Source organism: Heterodontus francisci, unplaced genomic scaffold (genome assembly GCF_036365525.1).
Source record: "Heterodontus francisci isolate sHetFra1 unplaced genomic scaffold, sHetFra1.hap1 HAP1_SCAFFOLD_2294, whole genome shotgun sequence".
NCBI classification, from domain to species: domain Eukaryota; kingdom Metazoa; phylum Chordata; class Chondrichthyes; order Heterodontiformes; family Heterodontidae; genus Heterodontus; species Heterodontus francisci.
Window position 1 is genome coordinate 10,001 of NW_027140504.1, and position 16,296 is coordinate 26,296.

The following is a 16,296-nucleotide window of genomic DNA, read 5'->3' on the forward strand; positions in this document are numbered from 1 at the left end:
AGAGGTGGCTGCTGCAGAAAGAAAGAATGGACACCTCCATGCTGATGCACCCTTGAAGGCAAGGTAAGTTTTTTTTAACTGTGCAGTCAGGCAGGCAGGCCCTGGCAATCCAGTGGTGGGGCCGTAACCTTGGGGGCAGCCATTGCCACTAAGAGGCCCCTCCATGGGCCATGGAGTGACAATAAAGGAGGGCCGATGAGCAGAACCCACTGGGAGGCTCCCAGGGTTTACCTGGCACTCTCCCTATGCACCAGTATCCCCTCCTGACACTGGTAAATTGTAGTCGGGGACAGGGAGTGGCCGATAATAGGCCGCTTAATTGGCTGCCCGGTGGGCGGCCACTCCCAATGAGTTCCCCTGCCAATGCCTTCCGCCATCACTTTATGAGCCCTCCCGCCTCCCAGCCCATCTACAGAAGGCTTGTAAAATCAGCCCAATCAGAAGCAAAGACATTTCAGAATGATGAAGTTGAGAATCTAGTTGACCATGAATCATCTAATCAGAGAATGGTTACAGCATAGAAGGCCATTCAGCCCATCGTGTCCATGCTGGATCTCTGCAAGTGGAGCTCAGCTCGTCCCACTGCTCTGCTTTTTCCCCATAGCCCTGTAAATCTTTTCAGATAATTATCCAGTTCTTTTTTGAAAGGCATGATTGAATCAACCTCCATTGCACTCTCAGTTTGTACATTCCAGGTATCAAAAAAATTTTCTCATGTCGCCTTTGATATTTTTGCCATTCACCTTCAATTGGTGACCTCTGGTTCTTGAGTCTTCCTTCAGTTTCTTCCTCATTTCTCTTTCCAGACCCCTCCTAATTTTGAACTCCTCTATCGAATCTCCTCTCAACCTTCTTTTTTCTAAGGAGAACAACCCCAGCTTCTCTAATCTATCCTCGAAACTGAAGTCTTTCATCCCTGGAATCATTCTTGTAAATCTTGACTCCATCCTCTCTACTGCCTTCACAACTCCCTAAAGTTTGCTGCCCAGAATTAAACACAGTACTGCAGTTGAGACCAAACCCAGTTTCTGAAAGTTCACCGTAACCTTCTTGTTTTCGTAATCTATGTCTCGATTTGTAAAGCCTAGGATCCCATATGCCTTATTAACTGCTTTATCAAAATGCCCTGCTGCCCACAATGATTTGTACATAAATACCCCCAGGTCACTGTGCTCCTAGAGTCATTTATGGCATAGAAGGAGGCCATTCGGCCCATTGAGTCAGTGCTGGCTCTCAGCGGAGCAATCCAGTCAGTCCCACTCCCTTGCTCGATCCCTGTAGCCTCTCCGCTGTCACCACCCTTGTGGGCAGTGAGTTCCAGGTCAATACCACCCGCTGTGCAAAAAAATTCTCCCTCACATTCCCCACTCCCTGCATCACTTGCCCAAAACTTTCAGTCTCTGTCCCTAGACCTTGTACCATCAGTTAAAGGGAAGTTTTTCCTTGTCTAACTTATCTACACCTGTCGTCATCTTGTACACCTCTGTCAAATCTCCCCTCTATCTCTTTTGCTCAAAGGAGAACAACCTCAGCTTTTCCAACCTAACCTTGTAGCTAAAATCTCCTCTGTACCCTCTCAAGGACCCTCACATCCTTCCTAAAGTGTGATGACCAGAACTGGATGCAATACTCTAGTTGGAGCCTAACCAGAGCTTTATAAATGTTCAGCATAACGTTCCTGCTTTGTACCCTATGCCTCTATTTCTAGATCCCGTATGCTTTACTAACCACTCTCTCAATATGTCCTGCCACTTTCAAAGATCAATGCACATGCACCCCCTGATCCCTCTGTTCCTGCACACTCTTTAGAACTGTACCATTAACTCTATATTGCCTCATCCCATCCCTTCTGCCAAAATGTATCACCTCACACTTCTCTGTTTTCAATTCCATCTGTCACTTGTCAGCGCACTCCGTGAGCCTATCTATGTCCTGTTGCAGGTGGTTCGTATCATCCTCACCATTTCCCACTCCTTGACCTTTGGTGTCACTGGCAAATTTTGAATTTGTACCTTGAATTCCAAGATCTAAGTCATTTATACATAGCAAACAAAGCAATGGTCCCAGCACTGAACCTTGGGATCTACCATCCTTCAGTCTGAATAACAACCATTTATCACGACACACACTTACAACACCCACCGCATTCCCTTCATCAACCTTCTCTGTTACTTTATCAAAAAATTCAATTAGATTAGTCAAGCATCATCTGCCTTTTACAAATCCATGCTACCTATCCTTAATTAACTCAAACCTCTCCAAGTGCGTGTTGATTTTTTTTTCTCTGATTATTGTTTCTAAAACCTTACCTACCACTGATGTTAAACTAACTGCCCTGTAGTTGCTAGGGCTGTCCTTACACCCTTTCTTGAATAAGGATGTCACATTTGCCACTCTCCAATCCTCTGGCACCTCCACCCGTATCCAGGGAAGATTGGAAGATTATGCCAAATCCTTCCACTATCTCCAACCCCACTTCCTTTAGCAACCTGGGATGTAAGCCATCCGGACCAGGTGACCTAAGCATAGCCAGCCTTGTTAGTACCTCCCCCTCATCTCAATTTTTATCCTATCCATTGCCTCTACTCTCTCCGATTTTGTCAGCTTTCTCTTCCTTAGTAAACACTGAAACAAAGTACTCATTAAGTATTCTAGCCTTGCCCTTTGCTTCCAAGCATACTCTCAATCATCAGTAAAGTGATGGAAGGTGTCATCAACAGTGCCATCAAGCGGCACTTACACAGCAATAACCTGCTCAGTGACGCTCAGTTTGGGTTTCGCCAGGGCCACTCAGCTCCTGAATTCATTACAGCCTTGGTTCAAACATGGATAAAAGAGCTGAACTCGAGGTGAGGTGAGAGTGACTGCCCTTGACATCAAGGCAGCATTTGACCGAGTATGGCATCAAGGAGCCCTAGCAAAACTGAAGTCAATGGGAATCAAGGGGAAAACTCTCTGCTGGCTGGAGTCAAACCTAGCGCAAAGGAAGATGGTTGTGGTAGTTGGAGGTCAATCATCTGACCTCCAGGACATCACTGCAGGAGTTCCTCAGGGTAGTGTCCAAGGCCCAACCATCTTCAGCTGCTTCATCAAGGGCCTTCCCTCCATCATAAGGTCAGAAGTGGGGATGTTCGCTGATGATTGCACATTCACGACTCTTCAGATACTGAAGCAGTCCGTGTAGAAATGCAGCAAGACCTGGACAATACCCAGGCTTGGGCTGATAAGTAGCAAGTAACAGTCGCTCCACATGTAGAAACATAGAAAATAGGAGCAGGAGTAGGCCATTCGGCCCTTCGAGCCTGCTCCACCATTCATTATGATAGTGGCTGATCATCCAACTCAGTAACCTGTTCCCGCTTTCGCCCCAGACCCTTTGATCCCTTTGGACCCAAGAGCTATATCTAACTCCTTCTTGAAAACATACAATGTTTTGGCCTCAACTGCTTTCTGTGGTAGTGAATTCCACAGGTTCACCACTCTCTCTGTGAAGAAATTTCTCCTCATCTCAGTCCTGAATGGTTTACCCCGTATCCTTAGACTATGACCCCTGGTTCTGGACTCCCCCACCATTGGGAACATCCTTCCTGCATCTACCCTGTCAAGTGCTGTTAGAATTTTATAGGTTTCTATGAGATCCCCCCTCACTCTTCTGAACTCCAGCGAATATAATCCTAACCGACTCAATCTCCCCTCATACGTCAGTCCCACCATCCCAGGAATCAGTCTGGTGAACCTTCGCTGCACTCCCTCTATAGCAAAAACATCATTCCTCAGATAAGGAGACCAAAACTGCACACAATATTCTAGGTGTGGCCTCACCAAGGCCCTGTATAATTGCAGCAAGACATCTCTGCTCCTGTACTCGAATCCTCTCACTGTGAAGGCCAACACACCATTTGCTTTTTTACTGCCTGTTGCACCTGCATGCTTACCTTCAGCGACTGGTGTACGAGAACACCCAGGTCATGCTGCATATTCTCCTCTCTCAGTTTATAGCCGTTCAGATAATAATCTGCTTTACTGTTTTTGCTACCAAAGTGGATAACCTCACATTTATCCACATTATACTGCATCTGCCATGCATTAGCCCACTCACTCAACTTGTCCAAATCACCCTGAAGCCTCTCTGCATCCTCTTCACAAGTCACCCTCCCACCCAGTTTTGTGTCATTTGCAAATTTGGAGACATTACATTTAGTTCCCTCATTTAAATCATTAATATATATTGTGAATAGCTGGGGTCCTAGCACCGATCCCTGCGGTACCCCACTGGTCACCGCCTGCCATTCGGAAAAAGTCCCATTTATCCCTGCTCTTTGTTTCCTGCCTGCCAACCAATTTTCTATCCATCGCAATACACCACCCCCAATCCCATGTGGTTTAATTTTACACGCTAATCTCTTCTGTGGGACTTTGTCAAAAGCCTTCTGAAAGTCCAAATAAACCACATCCACTGGCTCCCCCTCATCAACTCTACTAGTTACATCCTCGAAGAATTCTAGTAGATTTGTCAAGCATGATTTCCCTTTCGTAAATCCACACAAGTGCCAGGCAATGACCATCTCCAACAAGGGAGAATCTCACCATCTTCCCTTGACACTCAATGGCATTATGATCGCTGAATCCCCCACGATCAACATCTTGGGGGTTACCATTGACCAGGAACTGAACTGGACCAGCCACATAAATACTGTGGCGACAAGAACAGGTCAGAGACTGGGTGCTGGATTTTATATATGCCCTGAGGTGGGGTCGGAAGTGGTGGGGGGGGACCAGTTCCATAGAATGACGATGGGTGGCGGTGTGTGGCGGGCCCGTTACTGCCCCGTAGCCAAATGGTTTTGCTGGGGGCAGGATCAGCAAATGACAATTGAGGCCCTGAAATGCCTCCTCCCCCTCCCCCCCCCCTGCCAATAGGATGTAACAGCAGTGAGGGTGGGGTGGTTCCTCCACCACGCGGGGAGGGTGCCTTGTAAAATGATGTGCACTCCTGCTGGGCTTGGGGAGGGTTCCTCCTCTGTGGGAAATCTATGGCCCCTGGAAACCCAGCCGCATATCCTCCACCTCCATGGACCACCCTTCCCCTAGATTTCACACCCACCCACCTCACTGGGACCTTCCAGTAAAGGCCTGCTACCTGACCCGTCCTGACGGGACCCGACGACATGTGTTGGGTTTGAATCGGGTTCAGTCGCACTTCCGGATCCGGCATTTGGGCTCAGGTCGGGTCGGGCTGGATCGGACATGCTCTGTCATCACCTCAGGTAAGTGACTCTAATGTTAATTTACTTTCTGGACTTTAAAGGTGGTTTTGTTACAGTTATTTTAAGTTTGTGCAGGTAAGGAACAAAGTGAAAAATGGAAGGTAGATTAACTGATTGTCAGGTCGGATTGGATCAGGTGTGGGAAAAAATGGAAGGACTCAGGCCGGGTCGGGCTTGGGCTTGTACGGGGCCCTGTCGGCTCTCATTGGCAGACCTGAGCAGGACTTTACCTTCCGGCCTGGCCCCGGCAACCCCACCTCTCTTCCCTGAGGTCTAGGGTTCCAGTGTGGGCCTAGGTCTAAGGCCTCTGCAGTACCAACAGTGGCCTCCGCTCCCGGTGGTGCTGCCGATACTGCTGAGTTGCCAATCCTGTGATTGGCTGGCAGCTCTTGGAGGCCAGATCCCCATCTTTAAAGGGACAGAGGTCCCAGCAGTGGAAACTTCACCTCCGGAACAACGGAGGATCGCGGGGGCGGGGGAGTTGCGGAAAGGTTGAGGCGAGGTGCAGGGAGCCCCACCGCCTCCACAAGATCGTGGCCTGGGAATTCTGAGGCAAGTAACTCACCTCCTGACTCTCCAAAGCCTGTCCACCATCTACAAGGCACAAGTCAGGAGTGTGATGGAATACTCTCCACTTGCCTGGATGGGTGCAGCTCCAACAACACTCAAGAAGCTCGACACCATCCAGGACAAAGCAGCCCGCTTGATCGGCACCCCATCCTCCACCTTAAACATTCATGCACAGTGGCAGCTACAAGATGCACTGCAGTAACTCACCAAGGATCCTTCGACAGCACCTTCCAAACCCGCGATTTCTACCATCTAGAAGGACAAGGGCAGCAGATGCCTGGGAACACCACCACCTGCAAGTTTCCCTCCAAGTCACACACACCATCCTGACTTAGAACTATATTGCTGTTCCTTCACTGTCGCTGGGTCAAGATCCTGGAGCTCCGTCCTTAACAGCACTGTGGGTGTACCTACACCAGATGGACTGCAGGTCTTCAAGTAGGCAGCTCACCACCATCTTCTCAAGGGCAATTAGGGATGGACAACAAATGCTGGCCTTGCCAATGATGCCTACATCCCATGAAAGAATAAAAAAAAGTTATCCCCCATTATAACTACTCTACATTTTTTGCACCTCCCTGTAATTTTCCTACAAATTTTTTCCTCCACTAGTCAGTGGCCTATAGAATACACCCAGCATTGTAATGGTACCTCTATTGTTTCTAATCAAGTGGATTCTGTCCTTGAGTTGAGCTTCTCACCCTATGTCCTTTGCAGCACCAAGATGACCTACTTCCACCTCTGTAACATTTCCCCGTCTCTCTTCCACCTCAGCTCATCTGCTGCTGAAACTGTCATCCATGCTTTTGTTATCTCTAGACTTGAGTGTTCCAATGCTCTCCTGGCTGGACTCCCACCTTTCACCCTCCTAAAGTTGAGCTCATCCAAAATCCTTCTGCCTGCACCCTAACTCTCACCAAGTGCCCATCACTCCCTGTTGTCGCTGACCAACATTGCTTCCCAGTCTGGCAATACCTTGAAAATCTCATGCTTATGTTCAAATCCCTCTATGCTCTCACCCCTCCCTATCTTGTCACCTCATCCAGCTCCACAACCCTCTGAGATATCGGTGCTGCTCCAGTCCTGGCCTCTTAAATATCTTCTATTTTAATCGCTCCACCATTGGCGGCCGTGCCTTCAGCTGCCTGAGCCCTAAGCTCTGGAATTCCCTCCCTAAACCTCTCCACTTCTCCTGCTTGCTCCTCCTTTAGGGCACTCCTTAAAACATATCACTATGGGGGTTCAGTATGGGCAATTGACATGTGTTACCCAGCAGATTTTGGGCTGAATATGAAAGAATATTCTGTATATTGTTTTCAATGTGTAGCAGAGAGAGATAATTTAATTTGTTAAATTTGTTATGACAGTAACCAGATATCCTCTGATGGAGCAAAGTCTTTGGCCGAGCTGCTGAAACACAACACTCCCCTGAAGATTCTGGATTTGGCCGCAAACCGAATTGAGGATGATGGACTGGTTTACATTAGTGAGGCCCTTCGCTACATGAATGACCAGCTCTTAGCGTGAGTTAATCAGCACTCTAATCTAATCTATTCAAAATCTAGTGTTATAAACAGGTCAATCCAGGACCAAGGCACTTTTCAATTAAAAATGTCAACATTCACAACTTGAGTAAAATAATTCTTCCCCACAGGACATTAGAATGCAAAATAAATATAGAAAGTGCTGGAAATACTCAGCAGGTCTGGCAGCATCTGTGGAGAGAGAAGCAGAGTTAACATTTCAGGTCAGTGACCTTTCATTCAGTTCTTGGGGAACACTACTGTCTACCATTCTCCAAACTGAAAAATAACCATTTATCACGTCTTGCTGTTTTCTGTCCTCAAGTCTTTTTTTTTATCCAATTGGACACTGACCCTCCTATTCCATGAGCCTCAATTTTGTTAACCAGCCATTTATGTGGTACTTTATCAAATGCTTTCTTAAAATCTAAGTAGACAACATCCATTGCATTTCCTTTATCAACCTTCTCAGTTAGTTCATCAAAAAAGTCTATTAGATTAATCAAGCATAGTCTGCCTTTTCCAAATCCATGCTGGCTCTCCATAATTAACTCAAATCTCTCCAAGCACCTGTTGATTTTTTCCCTGATTATTGTTTCTAAAACCTTACCTACCACTGATGTTAAACTAAATGGCCTGTAGTTACTAGGACTGTCCTTAGACTCTTTCTTGAATAAGGGTGTCACATTTCCCATTGTCCAATCCTGTGGCACTTCCCCTGTATCCAGGGAAGACTGGAAGATTGTGGAATTCGCTGCCTGGATCGGTGGTGGAGGCAGAAACCCTCAACTCATTTAAAAGGTACCTGGACCTGCACCTGAAGTGCTGTAACCGGCAAGGATATGGACCAGGTGCTGGAAGGTGGGATTAGAATGGGCGGCTAGCTTTTTCATCCGGCACAGACACGATGGGTTGAATGGCCTCTTCCTGTGCCGTGACCTTTCTGTGGTTCTATGGTAAGCCTTTCCATTATCTTCACCCCCACTTTGTTCAACAACCTGGGATGCAAACCATCTGGACCAGGTGACTAAACCATTGTATGCATAGCCAGCCTTTCCAGTACATCCTGCCTTTCAATTTTCACCCCATCCATTACCTCTACCATCCCCACTTCTATTGACATCAGCCATGATCTCGATGAATGGAAGAGCAGGCTCAAAGGGCTGAATGGCCTCCTCCTGCTCCTATTTCTTATGTTATGTTTTGTCAGAATCCTCTTCCTTAGTAAATACCGATACAAAGCACTCATTAAGTATATTAGCCTTGTCCTATGCCTCTAAGCATATATCACCCTCTTTGTCCCCAGTAGATCCACCCTGCCTTTTACTATCTGCTTACTATTTACACGCTGTTTGAAGATTTTAGAATTCCCCTTTATGTTAGCTGCCATTCCATTCTCATACTCTCTCTTTGCCAGTTTTATTTTCCTCTTCACTCCCCTCTCAACTAATTGCATTTGACCTGATTCACACTTGAAAAATTCTCCTGACATGCATCATACTCCCTCTTTTTATGTTTCATCACATTCTCTATCTCCCTCACCATCCAAGGAGCCCTGGCTCTGGTTCGTCTACCTTTCGCCCTTGTTGGAATGTACCTAGCCTTTCCTGAAACATCTCCTCCTTAAAGATTGCCCATTGCTCCTTTTACAGTTTTTCCTGTCAGTCTTTGGTTCCATTTTGTCCTGGCTAGATCCTCTCTCATCCCACTGAAATTAGCCCTCTTCCAATTAAAAAATGTTACTTTAGATTGTTCCGTGTTCTTCTCCATTACGAGTCTAAACCTTATGATACGATGGTCACTCTTACCCAAGTGTTCCCCCACAGACACTTGGTCCACTTGTCCCACCTCATTCCCCAGCACCAGATCCAGCAATACCTCCTTCCTAGTTTGACTGAGAACACACTGATCGATGAACTCCTCCTGAATACAATCCAGAAATTCCTCCCCCTCAGTCTTCCTCCCCTCCTTACTTTTTACTCGAATTACCCAAATATCACTTGGGATAATGTTAAAGTCCCCCAATATCACCACTCTATAGATCTTGCACATCTCTGTGATTTCCCTGCAGATTTGCTCCTCTATCTCTCTCTCACTATTTGGAGGCTTATTGAATACCCCCGGTAGTGTGATCATCCCCTTTTTGCTTCTCAACTCTAACAAATGGATTCTGTCTTTGCCCCCTCTAGGACATTTGCTCTTTCCAACACAACAATGTCTTCTCTAATCGGTACTGCCATCCCACCTCCCTTTTACCTTTCCTATTTTTTCTGAACACTTTGAATCCTTGAATATTAAGTGCCCAGTGTTCACCATTTTTAAGCTATGTTTCCACCGCAGCCTCACAGCTCCAGCAACCTAGGTTCAGTTCTGCCTGTGTGGAGTTTGCAAGTTCTCCCTGGGACTGTGTGGCTTTCTGCCGGGTGCTCTGGTTTCCTCTCACAGCCAAAGACTTTCAGATTGATAGGTAAATTGGCCATTGTAAACTGTCCCTAGTGTAGGTAGGTGGTAGGGGAATTGTGGGGATGTGAGAAGGGATATGGGATTAATGTAGGATTAGTATAAATGAGTGGTTGATGGTTGGCACAGACTCTGTGGGCCAAAGGGCCTGTTTCAGTGCTGTATTTCTCTATGAATCTATTACATCATATTGCCACACAGCTATTTGTGCTTGTAGCTCACCAACCTTATTCACCACACTTTGTGCATTTACAGATATACATCATAAACCTGTGTCAGTCTTTCTTACTCTGCTCCTATCTAATATAGTACTACTCCCTGCTCGAGTACAATCCAACACTCTCACATTATGCACCTTATTCCTCTTTTCTACTTCTATATTCTGGTGCCCACTCCCCTGCCAATTTAGTTTAAACCATCCCCAACCACACTAGCAAACCTCCCCATGAGGACATTGGTCCCAGTCCTGTTGAGGTATAACTGGTCCCTTTTGAGGAGGTGCCTCCTGCCCCAGAACTGGTCCCAATGCCCCAAGAATCTGAAGCCCTCCCTCCTGCACTATGTTTCAAGTCACACATTGATCCTCCCTATCTTGATATTTCTACTCTCACTAGCGCATGGCACTTGGAGTAATCCAGAGATTGCTACCTTCAAGGTTCTACTCATTAACTTCCTCCCCAGCTCCTTAAAATCTGACCATAGGATCTCAATACCTGCCCTTGCTGTGTCATTGGTACCGATGTGTACCACAACTTCTGGCTCACTCCCTTCCCCATACAGAATATTCTGCACCCTCTCCATGATGTCCTTTACCCTGGCACCAGGGAGACAACGCACCATACAGGACTCATGATGACGGTTACAGAAATACCTGTCTATCCCCCGACTATGGAATCTCCTATAACAACAGCATTTCTGCACTTTGCTGTTCTCTTCTGTACAGTCCATTGCCCATTGGTGCCATGGTCCAGACTGCACTTCTTCAGGGTGTCATCACTCCCAGCAGTCTCCAGAGTGACACACACCCCGAAAACTCCTGCACCTTCTGCCTCTTTCTATTCATCCAGCTGGCCACCCATCTACTATCCTGAACTCCCACCTCCTGGAATGTATGATCCAGGAAAATCTTATTTTCCCAGATGCTCCACAGTGACTCCAGCTGCCTCTCAAGCTCGGAACTCCTGAGCTCGAGCTGAAGCAAATAGAGACACTTCCTGCACAAGTGGTCACCCAAAACACATGAAGCGTTCTGAAGTTCCCACATGGCGCAGGAATTGCGAGCAACAGGTCGCAGCTGTTTATCCATGATCTTAAAAGAACTCTATTCCCTGTTTTAGAATCTAGTTGGTACGTTGTTTAAACTATTAATTTTAATTAATGCTTCTAGACCTGCTTTGTGCTAATATTAATTAATTCACTCACTGTTATATTCACCCTGATTGAGGTTATTAATTTCCCGGCTCCTAATTTGAAAGAATGTCCTAGTTTAGAGAAATACTCGCCAAAAAATCACTTAACTGCTCTCCTGTAATGTCACACTTTGACTTTTTTTTATATTACGACCAGGCGAGAAAGAGGTCTAGGGTTCGCTCTCAACCTTCACTTGGTCATACTCTGACAGGGTTTAATTTTAAACACACCATGTTTCTAGCTTCCCCTTGGTGAATCCTTGTTCACCGCTTTCCAATTATAAGGCAAATAAACCAGCACAAACAATCTTTCTTAGGTTTAAAGAAGAAAAGTAGAAATTTATTAAATTTAAACTCTAATTTGGTTGACGCCTACAGATACACGACGTCCCACAATAGCATGCATACACGATATACACATGCATACAAAGACAGAACAGAACGGAGGAAATAAAGTGGAAAGGTTTGAGCTAATATCTAAAGAGTTGTTGTTACAGTTCTTCAAGCTCACTGTAGAGTCCTTGATTGCAGGTAGATCTTGCTTTTCATCGGGGCCCAGTATTTTTCTTAAACCTTGTTCGCAGTTGGAGACCTTTCTCTCTTGGGGTTCATGTTTCTTCAGTGAATTCAGAGGCTTGTGAGAAAGAGATGAGAACAGATGGGAGAGAGATCTCAGTCCAGGAGCAAACAGTCACTCTGACTTCCAACTCTCTGTGGCCAGTTCAAAAGAAAACCCTGGAACAGCCAGGTAGTCATGGAACCAGCTGGTCTAACCAGTCCTGGCCCTTGTGGATTGTATCCTCCTTAGCAGGCCCTGGAATGCGCTTCCTCACCTTCGATGACTGTTAGTATGTAAATGTTTCCTTCCAGCCACGGCTGATCTGTTTAACAAGTCATTTCTTCGCTCCAACAGTTAGAAATCAGTGTTCATGACAAAATTGATATGCCTCGTTCTTGGCAGGTGGGGGCCTAGCATGACATTTAAAACGTGGTGAGTCCACTCTGTACCCTCCCCCGAGCTCCTTTATTCTTCCCCCAGTCTGTCTGTGTTGGACACAGTCCAACACAGAAGTCCTCGAGGCGGCCAACATCACCATCATGTATACCCTACATAGCCAACGGCGCTTGAGATGGCTTGGCCATGTGAGCCGCATGGAAGATGGCAGGATCCCAAGGACACATTGTACAGCGAGCTCGCCACTGGTATCAGACCCATCGGCCGTCCATGTCTCCGCTTTAAAGACGTCTGCAAATGTGACATGAAGTCCTGTGACATTGATCACAAGTCGTGGGAGTCAGTTGCCAGCATTCGCCAGAGCTGGCGGACAGCCATAAAGGCGGGGCTAAAGTGTGGCGAGTCGAAGAGACTTAGCAGTTGGCAGGAAAAAAGACAGAAGCGCAAGGAGAGAGCCAACTGTGTAACAGCCCCGACAACCAATTTTATCTGCAGTGCCTGTGGAAGAGTCTGTCACTCTAGAATTGGCCTTTATAGCCACTCCAGACGCTGCATCACAAACCACTGACCACCTCCAGGCGCTTACCCATTGTCTCTCGAGATAAGGAGGCCAAAGAAGTCTGTCTTTGCTCTCACTCTCCGGCTGCACCTTTATTCTCCCCCCGACTCTGGTCTCACTGTGCTCTCGCTCTCCGGTTACTCCTTTATCCTCCTCCTGGTCTGTCTGTGGTCTCGCTGTCTGGTTGCTCCTTTTATCCTCATGCTGGTCTGCTCATGCTCTTGATCTCTGGGCACTCCGTTCTCCCACCTCCCAGACTCGCTGTGCTCTCGCTCTCCGGCCGCTCCGTCATCCTCATCCCAGTCTGTCTGTGCTCTCGCTCTCCGGCTGCTCCTTTATCCTCCCCCAAGTCTGTCTGTGCTCTCGCTCTCCGGCCATTCCTTCATCCTCTACGCCAGTTGCTGTGCTCTCACTCTTCGGCTGCTCCTTTATCCTCCCCCTGGTCTGTCTGTGCTCTCTGTCTCCAGCCGTTCCTGCATCCTCTTTGCCAGTCGCTGTGCTCTCGCTCTCCGTGCCGGTCCTTTAACACAGCACGGACAACGAGGAGGATAAATGTTAAATTGCTTGTAATTTAATTTTCTTTTTAAGTGCTCATTTTAACAATTATTTCAGTTAAAAAAATCATTTACTTCATTTAATAGAATAACTGAAATGGCTCAAGGGACTCTAGTGCCTCCTACTGTTTCTATGCCTGTCCTGCATTGTTGGTGTTTATTTCACTGGTTCATCTGGAGCACGTGCGACAAGTTCAAACTTCATACAACGATACCTCTGAGGTCTTTAATAAAAGCAAAACAGACCTGAAATGTTAACTCTGCTTCCCTGAAGACTTGTGCGTTCACTCCACAGAAAACATGACACCCTGGAATGTGTAACTTGAACTTGTCTTTACAGTCAGGCTGGAGACAGCTCTGGGAGAGAATCACAGGCACAATGTTTATACGCCACAAATTATGGGCATCCAGTGTTTACACTCCCCACTTGTGGGTGAGACCAGAACTAGGGGCCATAAATATAAGAAAGTCATTAATAAATCCACAGAAAAGTCAGGAAAAACCTCTTTACCCAGATTCTGGTGAGAATGTGGAATAGGAAGTGGTTGAAGTGAAGCTAGATAAACACGAGAGAGAGGCCGTTTCCCTCAACAACAGGTATACCGTTTTGGATACTGTTGCGGGGGACGACTTACCAGGGGTAAGCAATGGGGTACAGGTCTCTGGCACAGAGTCTGTCCCTGTTGCTCAGAAGGGAAGGGGGAAGAGGAGCAGAGCATTAGTCATTGGGGACTCCATATTTAGGGGAACAGATAGGAGGTTCTGTGGGAACGAGAGAGACTCACGGTTGGTATGTTGCCTCCAAGGTGCCAGGGTTCGTGATGTCTCGGATCGTGTTTTTGGGATCCTTAAGGGGGAGGGGGAGCAGCCCCAAGTCGTGGTCCACATAGGCACCAACGACATAGGTAGGAAGAGAGATGGGGATTTAAGACAGAAATTCAGGGAGCTAGGGTGGAAGCTTAGAGCGAGAACAAACAGAGTTGTTATCTCTGGGTTGTTGCCCGTGCCACGTGATAGCAAAGCAAGGAATAGGGAGAGAGAGGAGTTGAACACGTGGCTGCAGGGATGGTGCAGGAGGGAGGGTTTTGGTTTCCTGGATAATTGGGGCTCTTTCTGGGGGAGGTGGGACCTCTACAAACAGGATGGTCTTCACCTGAACCAGAGGGGTACCAATATCCTGGGGGGGAGATTTGCTAGTGCTCTTCGGGGGGGTTTAAACTAATTCAGCAGGGGAATGGAAACCTAAAATATAGTGCCAGTGTACAGGATGTTGAGAGTAGTGAGGTCAGGGATAAGGTTACAAGGACGCAAGAGGGCACTGGCAAGCAAGAACCTGGTTTAAAGTGTGTCTACTTCAACGCCAGGAGCATCCGGAATAAGGTGGGTGAGCTTGCAGCATGGGTTGGTACCTGGGATCTCGATGTAGTGGCCATTTCGGAGACATGGGTAGAGCAGGGCCAGGAATGGATATTGCAGGTTCCGGGATTTAGATGTTTCAGTAAGAACAGAGAAGATGGTAAAAGAGGGGGGGGTGTGGCATTGTTAATCAAGGAAAGTATTACAGCGACAGAAAGGACGTCTGAGGACTCGTCTACTGAGGTAGTATGGGCCGAGGTTAGAAACAGGAGAGGTGAGGTCACCCTGTTGGGAGTCTTTTATAGACCTCCAAATAGTTCCAGAGATGTAGAGGAAAGGATAGCGAAGATGATTCTCGACAGGGGCGAGAGTAACAGGGTAGTTGTTATGGGGGACTTTAACTTTCCAAATATCGACTGGAAATACTATAGTTCGAGTACTTTAGATGGGTCAGTTTTTGTCCAGTGTGTGCAGGAGGGTTTTCTGACACAGTATGTAGACAGGCCAACCAGGGGCGATGCCACATTGGATTTGGTACTGGGTAATGAACCCGGCCAGGTGTTAGATTTAGATGTAGGTGAGCACTTTGGTGATAGTGATCACAATTCGGTTAGGTTTACCTTAGCGATGGGCAGGGACAGGTATATACCACAGGGCAAAAATTATAGCTGGGGGAAAGGAAATTATGATGCGATTAGGCAAGATTTAGGATGGGGAAGGAAACTGCAGGGGATGGGAACAATCGAAATGTGGAGCTTATTCAAGGAGCAGCTACTGTGTGTCCTTGATAAGTATGTACATGTCAGGCAGGGAGGAAGTTGTCGAGTGAGGGAGCCGTGGTTTACTAAAGAAGTTGAAGCGCTTGTCAAGAGGAAGAAGAAGGCTTTTGTTAGGATGAGATGTGAAGGCTCAGTTAGGGCGCTTGAGAGTTACAAGCTAGCCAGGAAGGAACTAAAGGGAGAGCTAAGAAGAGCAAGGAGAGGACACGAGAAGTCATTGGCGGATAGGATCAGGGAAAACCCTAAGGCTTTCTATAGGTATATCAGGAATAAAAGAATGACTAGAGTTAGATTAGGGCCAATCAAGGATAGTAGTGGGAAGTTGTGTGTGGAATCAGAGGAGGTAGGGGAAGTGTTAAATGAATATTTTGCGTCAGTATTTACAGTAGAGAAAGAAAATGTTGTCGAGGAGAATACTGAGATTCAGGCTACTAGGCTAGATGGGATTGAGGTTCACAAGGAGGAGGTGTTATCAATTTTGGAAAGTGTGAAAATAGATAAGTCCCCTGGACCAGATGGGATTTATCCTAGGATTCTCTGGGAAGCTAGGGTGGAGATTGCAGAGCCTTTGTCCTTGATCTTTATGTCGTCATTGTCAACAGGAATAGTGCCGGAAGACTGGAGGATAGCAAATGTTGTCCCCTTGTTCAAGAAGGGGAGTAGAGACAGCCCTGGTAATTATAGACCTGTGAGCCTTACTTCGGTTGTGGGTAAAATGTTGGAAAAGGTTATAAGAGACAGGATTTATAATCATCTTGAAAAGAATAAGTTCATTAGCGATAGTCAGCACGGTTTTGTGACGGGTAGGTCGTGCCTCACAAACCTTATTGAGTTTTTCGAGAAGGTGACCAAACAGGTGGATGA

At 46.8% G+C, this 16,296-nt stretch overlaps 1 protein-coding gene across 1 annotated transcript in view; it reads left to right on the forward strand.

The window, feature by feature from the left end:
* LOC137360024 (leucine-rich repeat-containing protein 34-like) overlaps window positions 1-7,364 on the forward strand; it is a 17,255-nt gene extending 9,891 nt beyond the window's left edge. The window contains exon 3 of the mRNA XM_068025603.1: window positions 7,205-7,364. Within this exon, the coding sequence (XP_067881704.1) occupies window positions 7,205-7,364 (160 nt within the window). The remainder of the gene's footprint in view (window positions 1-7,204) is intronic.
* The last annotated feature ends 8,932 nt before the right edge of the window (window positions 7,365-16,296 follow it).